Below are 15,645 nucleotides of genomic sequence, written 5' to 3'. Positions count from 1 at the left end.
CTGATTTCGTTAGATAACGGAGAAAAATAAATTAATAAAAACCCAAGCCCGCGTAGCAACGTACCAAACACCAAGGAAAATGAATATTTGACTCCCATCCGCTCAGCATCGCCTGGCGTGTGCTTGTTGGTTCCCATAGACAACGGATAGGCAAGACTATTAAGGCGTTTCCGTGGTATCCTTCGCCGCGAGGGCTTCGTCCGCGGGCCCGAAGATGATAACGCACCGGAACGCCGTCAGGCAGGCAATCCGCTAGATTCAAGCGAAAAGCCACCCTAGCCAAAGGGAACCACTCTCGTCCCAGCGCTGGAACGCGTTGCTGCCGGTGAGTTTGACTGTGGAGCAAATAATGAGCGAATTAAGTACCCCGAGGCTTAGTCGGTTTGTTTCCAAGGCTCCGGCGAGGGATCGTGGGAGGCTCGTACGCCAGAAGAGAACTCAGTGGTTTGCGGTTTGCTTGCCCTGGGAAGTAGGAATTCCTAGCACACGAACATCTTGTCCGTGCCATGCCACGGTGGAAGCACCGGCAAGTCAAAACATGGGTACGTTTCGGTCCGTCTTAACCAACTCCTTCGGCACGTGCAGCAACGCAAGCCCGACACCATTTGCGTAATAACGCTATATCCCGCAGACACTTGAGGTTGCAGGAGGCCGAACAACCTTGGGCCGGAAGTGGGAAAAGTATGGAAGGACGGACGGATGGCCGGATGCGGATGAATAAAGATTGATGTTAATTCCGCCGATGGAGGAGCGCGATGATTGGGAGGCTTGCCTTTATTGATTAATAATTCGGTACTCGTCGTTTGATGGCAGCCGAAATTACTCAATCACACGACTTCATAGTGCCGCGGTCGAAGTTCATTAAACATCCGAACCGAAATGGGGTGCATCCTTGGCATCTCGTGTCGACCGCATTATCATGAAAGCACTAATGAAGGAGTTAACCTACGTTGAAGGGTTTATGTGGGTTCGCACTTCCATAAGAGGTGGGTTTGAAATAATATAAGTTTCAACTTTATGTCACAATTTAACAAACATTTACGACATTGAGTTTAAATTTTAAACTTAATAAAGACTCCCATTCCCTTCCGTTTGGATGTCCAACACAGGATACTTTTGCATCGCCGTGTCAGATAGACATCACTTATTTTCCAAAGCTTCAAACACTCTTCATTAATTCCAGTGCCGGGGAAACGTTCTACAGAAGAATGGAGTGCTGGAATGGTGTTGCGGGAAAACATCTTCACAACGTTCTATTTTATGCCTTACATATTGACGATCGTCAGAGCTTCGGAGCTCCGTAAAATACGGCTCCACTCGTTCTCTAGCTTGGCTGGTCATTTTAATTGCAACGTGTTGGAAATGTTAGCGCATCTGTCGCCAGCTCAAAACCGATAGTACCGATTTGCATGCAGACCTATCTAGGCGAGATGTTGGCATGCCTCATCTGAATCGAGATACTCAGAAAATGTAGTCCTAGAGATGGAATGGCAAGTTCTTGGGAAGATTGTACAATTTTTCCACATCTCTAATATCTGCCTTAATGAGAACGAGACTTTGATTTTGCATTAACATTGACTATCGAATACGTTTTGCAATATGCTTCCAGTGGCTCTCCCTCGTTTCGTTGGCTGTACTGTACAATATCGTGTTTGTGATAGGACGGGCGGTCTTCTGGGAGCTGAACAAGCAAGCATCGGTGCTCTGGTGGATCCTAGACTATCTGTGTGATTTCATCTACTTGGCCGACACGCTGGTGCATTGCCACGAGGGTAAGTATCCACTCTATTATTCTTGAGTTTTTCAGCGTGTTTTAACGGGTCTACCTCCATATTTTATATAATGAAATTTATTTAAAAAATCAAAAATTGTATCGTAGTTTTTAGTTTGTATTGTATCTGTTTATAAAGTTGGCTTAAGGTTATTTTCAAACGGTAACTATTTTCTTCAAACGGAACAAATCTCTAGTTTGTTCTTCAAATCTCTTGTGTGCTCTTATTTAAACAAATCTCTTGTGTGTTCTATAAACCCATTGCAAATTGTAACACAAATTTTACTCTTTCCACAATGCACGTAATGTATTCCACACCCCAAAGATAATTTGTGGCTGCAAAGAACAATCTCTCCGACAACCTACACCGGCCGTCTTTGGCACCGATTCAATCTCCACCACCATGTTCATTTGTTAATAGCTGCAGGTCTTTTCGATCGCATAAACAACACCCTGCGCCCCTGTTTTGCAACAACCCTCCCCCCCACCAAAGAGTTTATCCCGAGTTTAGTCGAGGGACGGTAACAAACGAGCAAGAAACTTCTGCCAACCGCACACAAACACACACACACACACACAAGAACTTGGCCTAAGCCTTGATTGAAGCATGTACGAATGAAGACACTGAAGCACAGGCCCAGTAAGGGCACTGCAATGTCCCGCCAACATGCCGATCGACCGCAGGATTGTGGTATAACTCACAAATTATCCGTAATCTCGATGGATCTTGCTTTAATTACCATTGCAACCAACGACCGAGACGTAGGACGTGGGGCCCAAGGGGCATCGGGTCTAGGGTGCCGCACCTTCCGGTGCGAAGGACACACGAACTTCGACGAAAACGGAAGCCAAATCCCGGATCGGGAGTCCGTGCCTAGTCGCGTTACGCTCCATCTCGCTTCCGGACGGCATCCAGTGACAATGCGTTACCGGAAACGCAGTTTTAGGTCCTCTCATTTCCCGGGGATTCACATTGGGAACTTTTTTGTCTTTTCTTCCCCTTCCCCGGATGAGGGACCGTTCCCCGTTCGTGGCACGACCCTGCACGGAGTTTTGTCCCCCGCAGGCAGTTTCCGAAAGGACGATCCAAAGCTGGCAAGCTGAAATGGTGTGAAGGGAAGCGAAAAAACCGGGCACGCCTGGCTTGAAAGTTATACGAAAACTTCTCCAGTTCTGGCCACAATCCCAGAGCAACCTTCCCATAGCGCTTCCGGTGACCTTCAACATAGCGTCCTTTCCCCCCGCTCCTCAACCTCGCTGAGATGTCCTTTGCAAGCTCCGGGAACCGAGCGAATTGGCTGCCAGTCTGAACGCCATTCCCGAGCATGGGCCAAGAATTTGTTGCCTAAGCTAGAAAATAGGTTAATCGATTGCTGGGCAGATAATTTATTTCCTGCTGCTGTCGCAGCAATGTTCCCGCCCGGTTTGCGCCAATCGCTTGCCACCGAGTCGAACCTCCGACGAAAGGCTCGTCTCCGTCGTCGAGCGGCGGACTCGAGACGGCGCTGGGAGGTCCTTCAGCGTGGAGCAACTACTCCGCTTTTCTCCCAGCGGCGCTAGCGTTGGCTTTTCCTGACCTTCCATAGCGCGCACCAGCGTGATCCCCCTGGGGCAGCTTTCTTCGGAGATTAGGAAAATGATATTGAGATCGTAGACAGGCCTGGGCTGGGCGTCGACGTTCGGTTTCAGCGCAAAAGGCCGTATCCGTACCGCCCGAAGGAAGGGTGGCTCGTAACATAACCATACCCCCAACTCCTTTCCTCCCAGTTCTAATGTTTGCGTTTTCTCTTTGCCATCGCGTTTATTTGCTCGCAAGCTGTTTTCCCATCGGTCACGGGAGAAAATCCTGTGCCGACGCAAGTGATTCATTAAAAGTGCCCCTACCGGCGCTGCTTTTCCTGACATACAGGTCGGTTTCGCTCGACCAAGCTTCGAGTGCGCCGACCGAAGCGTTTCGTACAGGGGGGGAAAGCTAGCTTTTCCTTCGATGGCCCGGTGATGCCGTCGATCGGATGCTTTTTATCCCGAGGCCTTTTCGACGAACGAGGATGACAGTAACGATGAGGCAAAAGAGAGAACTGAGAATATTCCGTCCACTGAAACGGAACGAAGGCCACCCCCGAAGGGCCTTTTCTAAGTGAACGAATCGGAGGATATAGTTTTACTAGCCATCAAACGACATCTCCAGCGGCTTACCGTAAACACTTGCTTATGGGCTTGTGTAATTGTTTTCCTGATTGCTTTCACCGATAGTTTTCCGGTGATTGTTTTGCAATCGCTGAATCTTACGCGCTATGATAGTTTAAAGAATTAAAAAAGAAGGTTATTGGACAAATGTTTTGCTGTCCATTTCAGCACAAGTGCAAGATTTAATCATAATTAAATCATAAACCAAACACAATGTAGACTTTCGGCTCATACCGTACACCAAAACTCATACACGGTTTGGCTTGTTGTAATTGAATTGAATTTTTAATGGCAACGTAATACCGATACATTTCGCCCCAGAAAAAGAAGCCCAACTGTGCGGGAATCTGATCGCAACATTTTAATGTTTTCCTTCAAATTTCCACCACCATGCAAAAGCAATCGATCTCTCATGGCTCAGCGTATTCCAGCGTCAAGCCTGAGGACGTCAAAAGCTCTCTTCCGTGCTGTTTTACAACGAATTGGAACGTAAATAATGGAATCGGAACTTCATCAAACCGTCCGGTTTGGGAAAGGTTTCCCAGCTCGAAATTAAAATCTTCGTCACGGCCTCCCGAAGGGATGGCCATGTTCGCGAGCAGGAGGGAAACAGTAAAATCAATCAATTTATGGTAAATGTCACCCAATACGCAACAACCTCGGCATGCCTCAGTCCTTGTCCCAACAGAGGTGATCGTACAAGGAACAGATTTTGTGACGCACGAGATATATATTTCATTGATTATCCTATCGAGTGCCGTTGATTCCGTTCCTTCGTCGAATCGTAGCGAGCTCCATCGTTAGTCGAGGTGAAATGGAAAGTCAACTCTATCTGCCCTGGCAAGCGACGGAAGCAAGGGAAAATCTCAACCAAAACCGAAAGAAGGAATGAGGCTGATGAACTTCAACAAAACCACAAGGGGCGCAGGAGAGAGAAGAAAAAGCACACGCACTCACGCACAGAAGTAAACGTGTAAAACACAATCTGCCATAATCTCGTCATTTCCCCCCCAAAAGTGGCAGAGGCAGAAATAGCACAAACTCAATCAGTCCCGAAATTCAATTCTCGCTCGCTGCTTCAAAATTTAAACCTGAACATTCAAATTGTGAACGTGTTAGCAACAAATGAAGATTTATGTAGGTGCTGTCGAATAAGAGAGAGGGCTGTCCAAAAATGGGGATCCTTTCGTTTTTCTCCGGATCTACATTTACACGGATCAAACTCGAAAACCGGAGCCGATGGCGGAGTGCTATTAATAAATGACCTTTCGACCATCATTTGATCCGGACTAAGAAAAAAGCATCCATTGTTGGTTGTGAAATTAATCGACATTTATGAAATTCTTTCAAAACCGCTAAGAGTGATTGAATTGGGGCGGATGTAGCAATATGCCAAGTAAACTATTTTTAAATATTTATGCCATTTAATGCTGTAATGAAACTAAGTGTGTTTTTCGATTCGTTGTTTTTTTTGACGAGTTACTCTTTTTTCTATTTACTAATTATCACATAATGATTTTCTATTGTTGTTGTTAAGGCTGAATAAAGGTTCCATAAATTCAACGACCTGTTTAAGGAATTCGAAAGTTATTAAAGTTTTCAGTTGGTTTTACTAGGGAAAAAAAGAAGATTTTCTTGGTATGCGCTATGTTAAACTAGTAGTGTGCAGAATTCTTGAAAATATCAATTGCAATCAAAATAATGCGGAGAAAAAGTTTTGTAAATGTATTTTTGATAAATTTAATAGAGTTAAACAACCTACCAAAAGATATTACTGCTGAATTGGAAACGCTTAAAAGTGAGATCTTCCTGTAGCTTTATCATACAAGTTCTAACATAACTTGTAACAATGCCGAACAATAGTTCAAATCAAATGCAGCCGTTTGTTGTTCCAAAGTTCATGCTAAATACACTTCTGCCAATGAAGAGGCTACCGTTTGTTAGTTTCTAGCTGGGTATTCTGGAAAATGGAAAGCCTATAATTAGGTAGAGATATGAAAACAATCGTGATGGTTATTCAGATCTGTTTTTGATACGCTACAATCAAAGGGCATTTTATCATTCCATTCACATTCTATTTCCACCGTTCAACCGCCCTATGAAATAAACCTCCTAGCTGAACGTTACTTTTCCATTTTCCACCAGGCTACCTGGAACAGGGACTGCTGGTGCGCGATGCGTCCAAGTTGCGGAAGCACTACTTCTCCAAGCAGCGCTGGTGGCTCGACGTCGTCTCGATGCTGCCGACCGATCTGGCCTACATCTGGTGGGCCCCGAGTTCCTGCGCCGCCACCCGGCTACCGTGTCCAATTATAGTTAGAATTAATAGGTTACTGCGTCTTCCAAGAATGTGGGAATGGTTCGATCGGACGGAAACGGCCACCGGCTACCCGAACGCCTTTAGGATATGTAAAGTAAGCGCTATCGATAGAATGTCCCACGTCTGGACCAACGCACCGGTTTTCCTTACCCTCTTTTCTCTCCGTCGGCACCCGGCAGGTTGTTTTAGCTATACTAGTACTCATCCACTGGAACGCGTGTCTGTACTTTGCGATCAGCTACGCGCTCGGCTTCAGCACCGACAACTGGGTGTACAACATCAACGGGCCGAAGAATCTGACCCTGTCGCGGCAGTACATCTACAGTTTCTACTGGTCGACGCTGACGCTGACCACGATTGGTGAGACGCCAACGCCGGAGAACGACGCCGAGTATCTGTTCGTCGTCGCGGACTTCCTGGCCGGTGTGCTCATCTTCGCCACCATCGTCGGTGAGTAATTCGAACCGTGCGTTGCTATAGCAACGAGAAGTAAAATGGTTTCGACAATTGTTGCCTACTTCGGTTGTGTCATCTCTGTGAACAGTTTAGCAGTAATATTTTGTTTTATTTTCTTCGCCAAAAGTCTATCAGTATCGTGGCGTTTGATTTTGTTGTCACTCCATTTAACAAACTCGCCATTCCCATTCGCGAGCAAACAGTTTATCTAGAACTGTCAGCGAGGAAACATGAAAACGATTGCGAAACGGCATCGTAATCCCAAGCGGTCAAGATTCATCATCAGCTCCAACACTCGAGAACATGTCACTCGACCTGTCTGTGTCCATTTCTCACCAACTTGTTCGCGTATCGGTAAACTAACATGGGCCATACATTCTCCTATGGGGGTTTGTCTTTTCTTTTTTTTTTGTTTCACCCACCCGCAGGAAACATCGGTTCGATGATATCGAACATGAACGTAACACGGGTCGAATTCCAGAACCGGATGGACGGTGTCAAGCAATACATGGCCTTTCGAAAGGTTGGCGGTGAGCTGGAGGCGAGGGTAAGTGTCGTGTAGTTGGATGGCGTGTGCGATAAGCTATCATGTTTGATTTTCCTTCACTCGTTCGGGGTTTTTCGTCTGTTTCGCTCCTCCTGGCTCGTTAATCCTTTCCGGCTGGCGGCTCGTATTCCACCGACTCATACACACACCGACGGCAGGTCATCCGATGGTTCGCGTACACCTGGGCCCAGAGTGGGGCGCTGGACGAGGAGCGCGTGCTGGCGGCGCTGCCCGACAAGCTGAAGGCCGAGATTGCGATACGGGTTCATATGGACACGCTGCGGCAGGTCCGCATCTTCCAGGACTGCGAGCCGGGGCTGCTGGAGGCGCTTGTACTAAAGCTCAAACTTCAGGTACGAACGCGTGCAATGTGTGTTCGGATGGTCGGTGCAGGATGTTGACCCACTCCGCGATCGAACCGAAACCGACCCGAAATGAAGTGACACGATGCTGAACCGAAATCCAACGCTCCGTCCCCTTGCAGGTGTTCAGCCCGGGCGACTACATCTGCCGCAAGGGCGATGTCGGCAAAGAGATGTACATCGTGAAGCGGGGGAGCCTTTCGGTGGTGGCTGACGATGGCATCACCGTGTTGGCTACGCTCGGGGCCGGCTCGGTGTTTGGCGAGGTGTCCGTTCTGGAAATTGCTGGCAACCGTACCGGAAACCGCCGTACGGCCAACGTACGTTCGATCGGTAAGTGGTTGGAAAGCTTTAGGCTTTATTAATTGATGTAAGCTACATAAAAGAAAGGATTTCAAACTAGTCTAGAACAGTTAAACAAGAGGCAGAACACAGTACCCGGATAATCCGGGAGTATTTATTTTATATTGTGCTATATTTATTGATCTCAACCGTGGACCACCATTTTGAGAAATTGGTTTCCATCCCGACGGCAACCCCCATTCGTCATTTAATTACACTAAGTGTAGAAAACCATTTTCCAATCCGGCGACAGCGCTTGAGTTTCGGTCAATGGCAAAGAAAATCCGTACATTTAATTGTTCGTTTCGTGCTGAGCGGATAACTTCAAAAGGCGTCTCGCATCGATATGAGTCTACATTTTTTGTTTCATCCCTCGTCCCGGCGGCGAATGTTGCCGCTTTGCTTTCCCCATCATACCCTCGTGAATTATTCATAAGCATCGCCCCGGCACCCTGGAGCATAAATTCCGAATAGCCAAAGGACGGGCTCGTTGGAGAAATTCATCGACTGAAGGCGGATTTGCTTATCCAGCGAATCCGGGGCAAACTCGGCAACTTTTCGCTTTTTGCTTCGGAAAATCAGTGCAACTTGAACTCGTTAGCGGAGGGTAGAAAGAAGCATATCAAAACAAAAAAAAAATCATTCGAATCGTTTTTCTTTTTATCTGTTCAAATTCACTCAAGCCCAACCAATCGCCGATGAAACAAATACAGTGGAGCACAAATGAAGGCCGTTGAAAAGTTTACTTAATTTAGAAGTTCTTCAAGGTTTCTGTTGACCTTTCTTGAGACGATTTCTGTATGTCTGTTTTGATTAATGTGGATTTTGCCAGCCTTTTCGTGTTGCGCAGTTTTAGCCAAGTTTAACCTTTCCTTTACAAATATGTTTAAGGTCATTGTGTCGTACGTAACATGAGCCCGCTTGATGGTTGTGATATTATTGTGACTCTGGACTAAAAATAAATTGTTCATTAATTCTTCGCTAGCGCAGCATCAGCTATTCTTAGCATATTGTTGTGTCGTTTACGCATCACAAATTGCCAATTAAAGCAATCGACCCGATCGCCCAACGCTACTGCGTTCAAATAATTGAACTCTCATATTTTCCTCCATTCATTTTCCACTCTCCATCACATTAATTTCCCTCGATACGCACAGGCTACTCGGATCTGTTCTGCCTGGCGAAACGTGACCTCTGGGAAACGCTCGCCGACTATCCGGAGGCCCGGGCCTCGCTAACCGAGCGGGGATGTCAATTACTGCGGAAGGATGGTCTGCTGGATGAGGCGGTGTTTGCCAGTAAGTATCACCACCGAACGTCCACCGTGTCCTATCGGCCCAGCATCAGGGTCAGAGCCTGGCGACAATTTTCCATCAACATCCGTCCGCTGAAACCTCAAACGAGTCACCTTATGTTCCACCGTCATTTCCCGCATTCGCCCAACAGATGCTCAGCAGACGCAGGACTCGCTCGAAAGTGGCGTCGCCCGATTGGAGCAGACGGTGGAAAACCTAAACCTTCGGCTGGCCCGCCTCCTGGCCGAGTACTCCGCGAGCCAGGCCAAACTGAAGCAGCGCATCTCGAAGTTGGAGGACAGGTAAGGTTTTGCTCCCATCGAGTAAATCTCGTCCAGCGCACGGTGGTTCGACATTCATTAGCATTAATTACACGCTTCCCGAGCCAGGGCATTCCTGACGCCCTCCCCAAAAACGAACTGTGAACTCTGTCAAGTGGGAGTCAAAACTAAATCGAAAAGGCCATCATTATCCAGAGTATCGGCATCCCGTGGGAAGAGGCAAACATCGTTGGTCGTTTGTGTCGAGCACGTGGATCGAGGGCATCGACATTTTACTTTTACCGGTTCATCACCCCCAGTGACACGGAAACATTCGCAATGATACTCCGAAGTGGCCGGTGGAATAAAAGCACCCACTCTGGAGCATTCTGTCCCAAGGCGGTCAACGAACTTTGATGGATAAGGAAAAGGGATAAAGGATTTTAATGCCTTGCCGTCCGAAAAAGCACGGCTGGAATCGGTATGAAGGTCACAGAACCTTTTAATCGCCACCACAATGGTCAGAGGTGATCCAAGCGGTAAACGACTGTTAAGTCATGTTGAGGTTTTTCCAGCAGAATCACGCTTCAACTGAGTGGCCATGCCAGCATTAAACCCAGGCTGCACAAATGCATTAAAACGTAACCCATTTCGATGCTCGGGGATTTGGTAGGGAGCTAGCGAAATCCCACTACCGGATTCGTAAGAAGTTGGCTACCGTAAAAGGCTGTAAAGCTTGAGGTAAAGAAACCCTGGTGAACGTGATTTTAGATACTTTTAGAAACTGGTGCTCTCTCGTGCCCGTGCTTGAACCCGTGCTCGTGTTGTAGTTCTGTGGAAGGATTCTTCCGAGTTTTGTACTATTTTTCCATTCGTTAGCTTTCCCTCGCACATGAAAGCCATCTGGAGGTAGTTCCAAGGAGAACTTCCTTTCTTCCACTCTTAATTCTAGTGTTCCACTCCGTCGCAAGTCGTGCTCCAAGGGGTTGGAAAATTTTACTTGAAAGTAGTTGCACCTTCGACGCAATGGGTGACAACAGTGGGCTAAATAATCCCTTCAATCTCCCCGCACGGCGCGTGTTCGCCTGCGGTGATCCTGCGTAGGAAGTGGGTTATTTTAGTCAGTTCACCATAAAGTGACGCCTGCCCGGCACATCCAGCCACTCCGACACATCCGACCAACCAGGATCTCGCGTGCAGGTCACGTTCCATTCGCAAGACGGGAAGCGTGCTCGTGCAGCGCTCTGCTTCTATTTCTTTTCTTTTTTTTATGAGAACATTCCACCGAATGTAATCGCTTTCGAAATCGGACCAAAGAGTTCTACTAACGACCCCAAACGTTCCACGAGAGTTGGACAGCAGATCCCCCGAGATGAAGGAAAGGAAAACTGATGGAGATTGCATGGTGCATGTGCAAGCAGAAATCCTGATCCTTCACTCCAGCTTCCTTCGAGCGGCGTCCGTTCACAACTTTCCTTCGTTTATGACACATTTGCAAAGGAGCCGGTTCGGAATGGTGAAGGAAAACTGAGCTCAACCGAAGAAGAACCGTGCTAACCGACTCCGAGTGAGTTGGGCTTCCCCGTGCGGGAAAATAACCATCTTACATAAACTGCGAAACGATTGTTTCAATTTTGTTCGACAATCCCATTAAACACAGTTGCAAGATTGTAACCCGCTGCTAACTTTTAACCCTCCCCCCGCCGTTTTCCGACGCGCCCTCCCCGCGCAGCATGCAACTTTTTTCGGGCACCAGGATTGAATAACAGTTTTTAACATCCCCTCGAACGAAATCAAACTTTTGCGGTCAACAGCGACGCACCGCAAACGACCCGACGACAATGTGTTTTACGAGAATGTTTTACAATTTACCCGGTTATTACATTCGGCGCGCGGGTTGAATCGAATGGTTCTTTCCTGTTTTCGAAGACTCCCCGAAGAATGCAAGTTGATAGAATGGCAACTAACGTTCTGTTATGGTGAAAGTAGTTTTTTTGAAGAACGTTCCTTTTTATTTGTTTCAACTGTACCAATGTTACTCATCACAAGAATGTTAAATGTTACTTTCAGTTTTCCGTCTGTTTCCTGCCCATTAAAAAAGTTGTAATGAAAAGTCCGCATGTTTACCAAGTGGAAAACTAATTTGCTGACGGTCCATTAGAGGATATTAAAACATAATTTCTCATCCACCCGATACCCACCGAGCGTCCTTCAGCGGTAAGCGGCGAGTGACAAGACGTTTCCCATCAATCATAAAATTACGCTTACTAATTAAATCTAAAATATATCACACCATCGGTGCCCGCAAACGCAGAAGGAACGATATCGAACACCATCGAAGAGGCAGAGAATACTCTCTGAAAACTTCCGCAACACGTTCAAGTATTTCGTCGAGCCCGAACACATTTTTATTCAATTTTCATACTCCAATAAAATCATGACCTACGCGAATCGAAACTAATTAACTTTCGAAGGACCGACAGCGCCCCCGGGTGGGTGGAAACATCCGGGAAAATTCAATACGCTCTTTGCTGAATAAGAGTTTTGATTGTATATACATCCCGCAGCAATGGAACCGGCCAGCCTCCCGGGAGGAGGGCAGCTGGAAAGCTAAGCTAATTTTCCGACGAAAGGAGGCGACGCTGCGGTAGGAAGGAAGACACAGGGAGCTGACAGGAAGACCGATGACCATTTGCTACTATCGCTGAGCCAGCAAGCCCGACCCTCCCCATGCGGTGGGTGGTAGGCGGGAGCTAATCAACGGGAGAATTTATTCGCTTCCGTTCGTTCGAATCTTTAAACAACCAGCTTACCGCTTCTTTACCACCACTCGGGGGAGTGGACGGAGGGAGGAAGGGAGTGGCACTAAATTAAGACAGTCTGCTGCTACCCGCGCCACCGCCGCCTTCCGCCTTCATCAAACCCAATCCAGGCGCTGGTCTCCTAAGGGGCGGGCATGTAAACTTGCCATAAAATCCAACACCAAGTCCCCGCACGGGAATAAAGCACGGGCTCCTTCGGTTATAGATTTGATTTTCGCTCGTTTTCTTTTCCCCCCGAACAATATGGTGCGGGGGAACGAGAGGCGTTTGGGGAACAGGTGGGAAAATGCGTCTGGTTCCAGCTGGCGGGCAATATTTCATTCGTGTCCTCCCGGCAGAAAGCGGCGGCACACGCAAAAAAGCTCGAACAAGAGCTTGATACGACAACGGGGGAGAGCGCACGGGAACGAGAAGATTAAATCGGAAAACGAGCTTCGAATTCAAAATATCTCACTCCGGGAGGAAAATCTTTCCCGTTGGGGAAAGTTGCAGAAAAACGGGGAATGCGAACATTTACTGGTCTAAAATCTACTAGTCTATATAAAAAAAAAACCCGTAGACGTGGACATTTTCATCAACGGAAGGCATTTGATTAAATATGGTCCTTGTGGTTATGAAGCATTCCAGTTTATATTGTTTCGGTAGTTAAATATTTCCTTCATTAAAAAAAAACCTGGTTTTCTTCCAGCGGGATTGAAAAGTTTTTAAAAAAGTGATCGGTAAAGTCCGACCGTAAGAATACATATGTTGACACTAGAACAACCGCGATTTTGACGCTTTACCGCTATTTATGTTTAAAATTAAAAAAAAAAATATTTTTGAGTACATTATAACTAACACTCCATTCTATGTGTGAAAACCATGCATTAATATTTGGTAGAATTGTTTAACCTCAAGAAATAAATATGATTGAAAGATGATCGAAACGCATCTCAATTCTTATCGGATTTGCACACGATATCATACCTGTTTTTTGCAACGATGTAAGTTTAATCTGTCGAACGCGGTGTTCAATACCAGGTGACTTTCTCGTGTACTTTTATTAGATTTTTCCGATCACATTATTACTATTGATTGTTCTTAAATTTCCCAGTCTCGCCAATCTTGTGAACAATCCAACAGCAAAATAAAATGCTTTCTTTGTGTCCACAAGAACTGTATTCAAGAAGTACGATTTTCAACAAATTAGTAGTTGTTGAAGTATAAATATTATATAATATTATGTAAATGTAAACTATGAAATATTTTATGTCATGTTTATACTGTTCTTCAAATTTGGAAATTATTGTAATAATTGTTCCAGATAATTGTGTACAGTACATTTTAAAATATTTTCCAATATTCTTGAGACCGTTAAAAAGATAAAATAGTAACTTGATATGATAGTGACGGCTTAAAGTTGATTTGATGTTATTTGGTTTTAAATGGTGGAGATTTCATCAAAATGGTAATACTCTTTAATGAAAGAGCTGTTATGAAAGTTCCTTGAGCTCGAAGAGGCAAAAACAGAGTGCTCGCAAATGATCACCGGGCCAAGGAGTTGGAATTGAAATGCATTTGAAATCTCGCTGGCTCTTTTTAAAATGCTTTCCCGCATTCCACGTTACCAGAGCTCCAGCAGCTCTGCTCTGTAGTAAAAGAAAACTTGTGCTGCTTGAAAAACTCGACCCGACCATCCTCCGACAACCCTTCGCTGAACCGGGATAACCGTGCACCCAGACCCAGAGGGAAACCTAAAGAACGGGCGTCACGCAAAAGGAAAACGTGAGCAAAATAATATGCGAATACACACTTCAGTATGCAATGCCGCGCAGTAGGGTGGCCACCATTCGGTGGGGGAAAAAACAAAAGAACGACCCGACGACACCAAACTAAGATTGTAATCATTCCTAACCTACATTTGGAGATGGCGAACTGCGGCGCTTCTTTCTCACAGTCTAACGCTTTTGTCCTCTCTTTTTTTTCCTCTCATTTTCTTCAACTCTATTGCCCTTTCACGCGTCGATGGGACATCGGTGGACATTGAAATACGCGGGATTGACCCATTGTGATGGATTAACTCGACATCCCGACTAAACCCCCTTTCCGGGGCTTATGCTATTGGGAATGTTCGTTTTTCGTTCCCTGCGGGTGATTTTGCAATCGGAAAAACTCCACTCCGCTAGAGTGCAAAAGTCACCGACAAGAAGGGGGGAAGCAAGAAACAACCAAAACCATCAACAGCAGCAACAGCAACAGCAGCAGCAGCAGCAGGAACATCCTGGATCTTCGTCGTCATCAGCTGCGGCACGACTTCGATCGCATCGACGCAAATCGCATTCATCAACGACCACGACATCGGCGGAAGCGGCAGCAGCGGCGGCATCGGCGACGACGGCGACGGCGACAGCAGATGAATCCCTAACGGGTGCTCGGACGGGGTTGGGTGGGACCACTGGAAGCGTCGGGAATGGAGTACCAGGACGTCAGAATACGTTATGAATATGCATTCGCCAGTCACATTTTCGCCTAACGCCGTCGACGAAGGACGACGCGAGTGGTGGAGGGGAGAGCGCTAGAAGAAAAAATAAACAAAAAAAGATCCTCCCCCACCTACACACACCCACGCTACACTGGGTTGATTAAATAAAGATTCCACCATGTCCGCATCCGAGTGGACACGAGATGCTGGGGAGATACAAAACGGGTTACACAACACAACAAGCGGCAGTGGCTTAGTGGAAGTGACGTTAGATAGGACATCTAGCTCGAAGCAAGGACGTCAAGGGGAAGGGACACCATTAGCAGTCACCGATCGGTCGGAGGACAAGGAGCCGAACGAACCGGACCGGCTGCTGCAACCGAGGAATTTCCATCGATTTCGGTTTGGTTACGGATACGCGCGTCCGCGGCTCCGGAAACCGGCAACGGCTTAAAGGATGCATCCTCAAGTGAACTAAATTGAAGGAAGGAAATAATCATTCCATTCCCGTTGTGCCAGAATGATGCAATTCAAGTTGGATCAGGTTCGTTCTTTTCTAATTTTTTTTTCCACTCCAGATCAGTTTATTTCCTTGCGTGTGCGTTATAGGAAAACATTTTTCATTTGACCTTCCGCAGGGAAGAAAGATCCCAGTATGATAAACATAGGTTAACGTATTGCATTATCTTAGACAGAAACATGAAAGCAACTGTTTTGGAGTTTAATAACATTTTTAATCCTCTTCTCGATTTCGTGAACATTTATATTATTATTTTTTTAAGAATGTGTTTAATTCTATCTAGAATTACACAAGCATAAATT

General features: G+C 46.3%; 1 protein-coding gene across 1 annotated transcript in view; it reads left to right on the top strand.

Moving 5' to 3' along the window:
* LOC131264186 (cyclic nucleotide-gated cation channel subunit A) overlaps nucleotides 1–14,843 on the top strand; it is a 47,006-nt gene extending 32,163 nt beyond the window's left edge. The window contains exons 4-12 of the mRNA XM_058266474.1: nucleotides 1,610–1,772; nucleotides 6,104–6,372; nucleotides 6,458–6,728; nucleotides 7,163–7,281; nucleotides 7,440–7,634; nucleotides 7,766–7,976; nucleotides 9,143–9,283; nucleotides 9,432–9,582; nucleotides 14,528–14,843. Coding sequence (XP_058122457.1) covers nucleotides 1,610–1,772; nucleotides 6,104–6,372; nucleotides 6,458–6,728; nucleotides 7,163–7,281; nucleotides 7,440–7,634; nucleotides 7,766–7,976; nucleotides 9,143–9,283; nucleotides 9,432–9,582; nucleotides 14,528–14,843 — 1,836 coding nt within the window. The remainder of the gene's footprint in view (nucleotides 1–1,609; nucleotides 1,773–6,103; nucleotides 6,373–6,457; nucleotides 6,729–7,162; nucleotides 7,282–7,439; nucleotides 7,635–7,765; nucleotides 7,977–9,142; nucleotides 9,284–9,431; nucleotides 9,583–14,527) is intronic.
* Nucleotides 14,844–15,645: the final 802 nt, after the last annotated feature.

Source organism: Anopheles coustani, chromosome 2 (genome assembly GCF_943734705.1).
Source record: "Anopheles coustani chromosome 2, idAnoCousDA_361_x.2, whole genome shotgun sequence".
NCBI classification, from domain to species: Eukaryota; Metazoa; Arthropoda; class Insecta; order Diptera; family Culicidae; genus Anopheles; species Anopheles coustani.
Note: the sequence above shows the minus strand (reverse complement) of the source record. Positions and strands in the feature narration are given on the sequence as shown.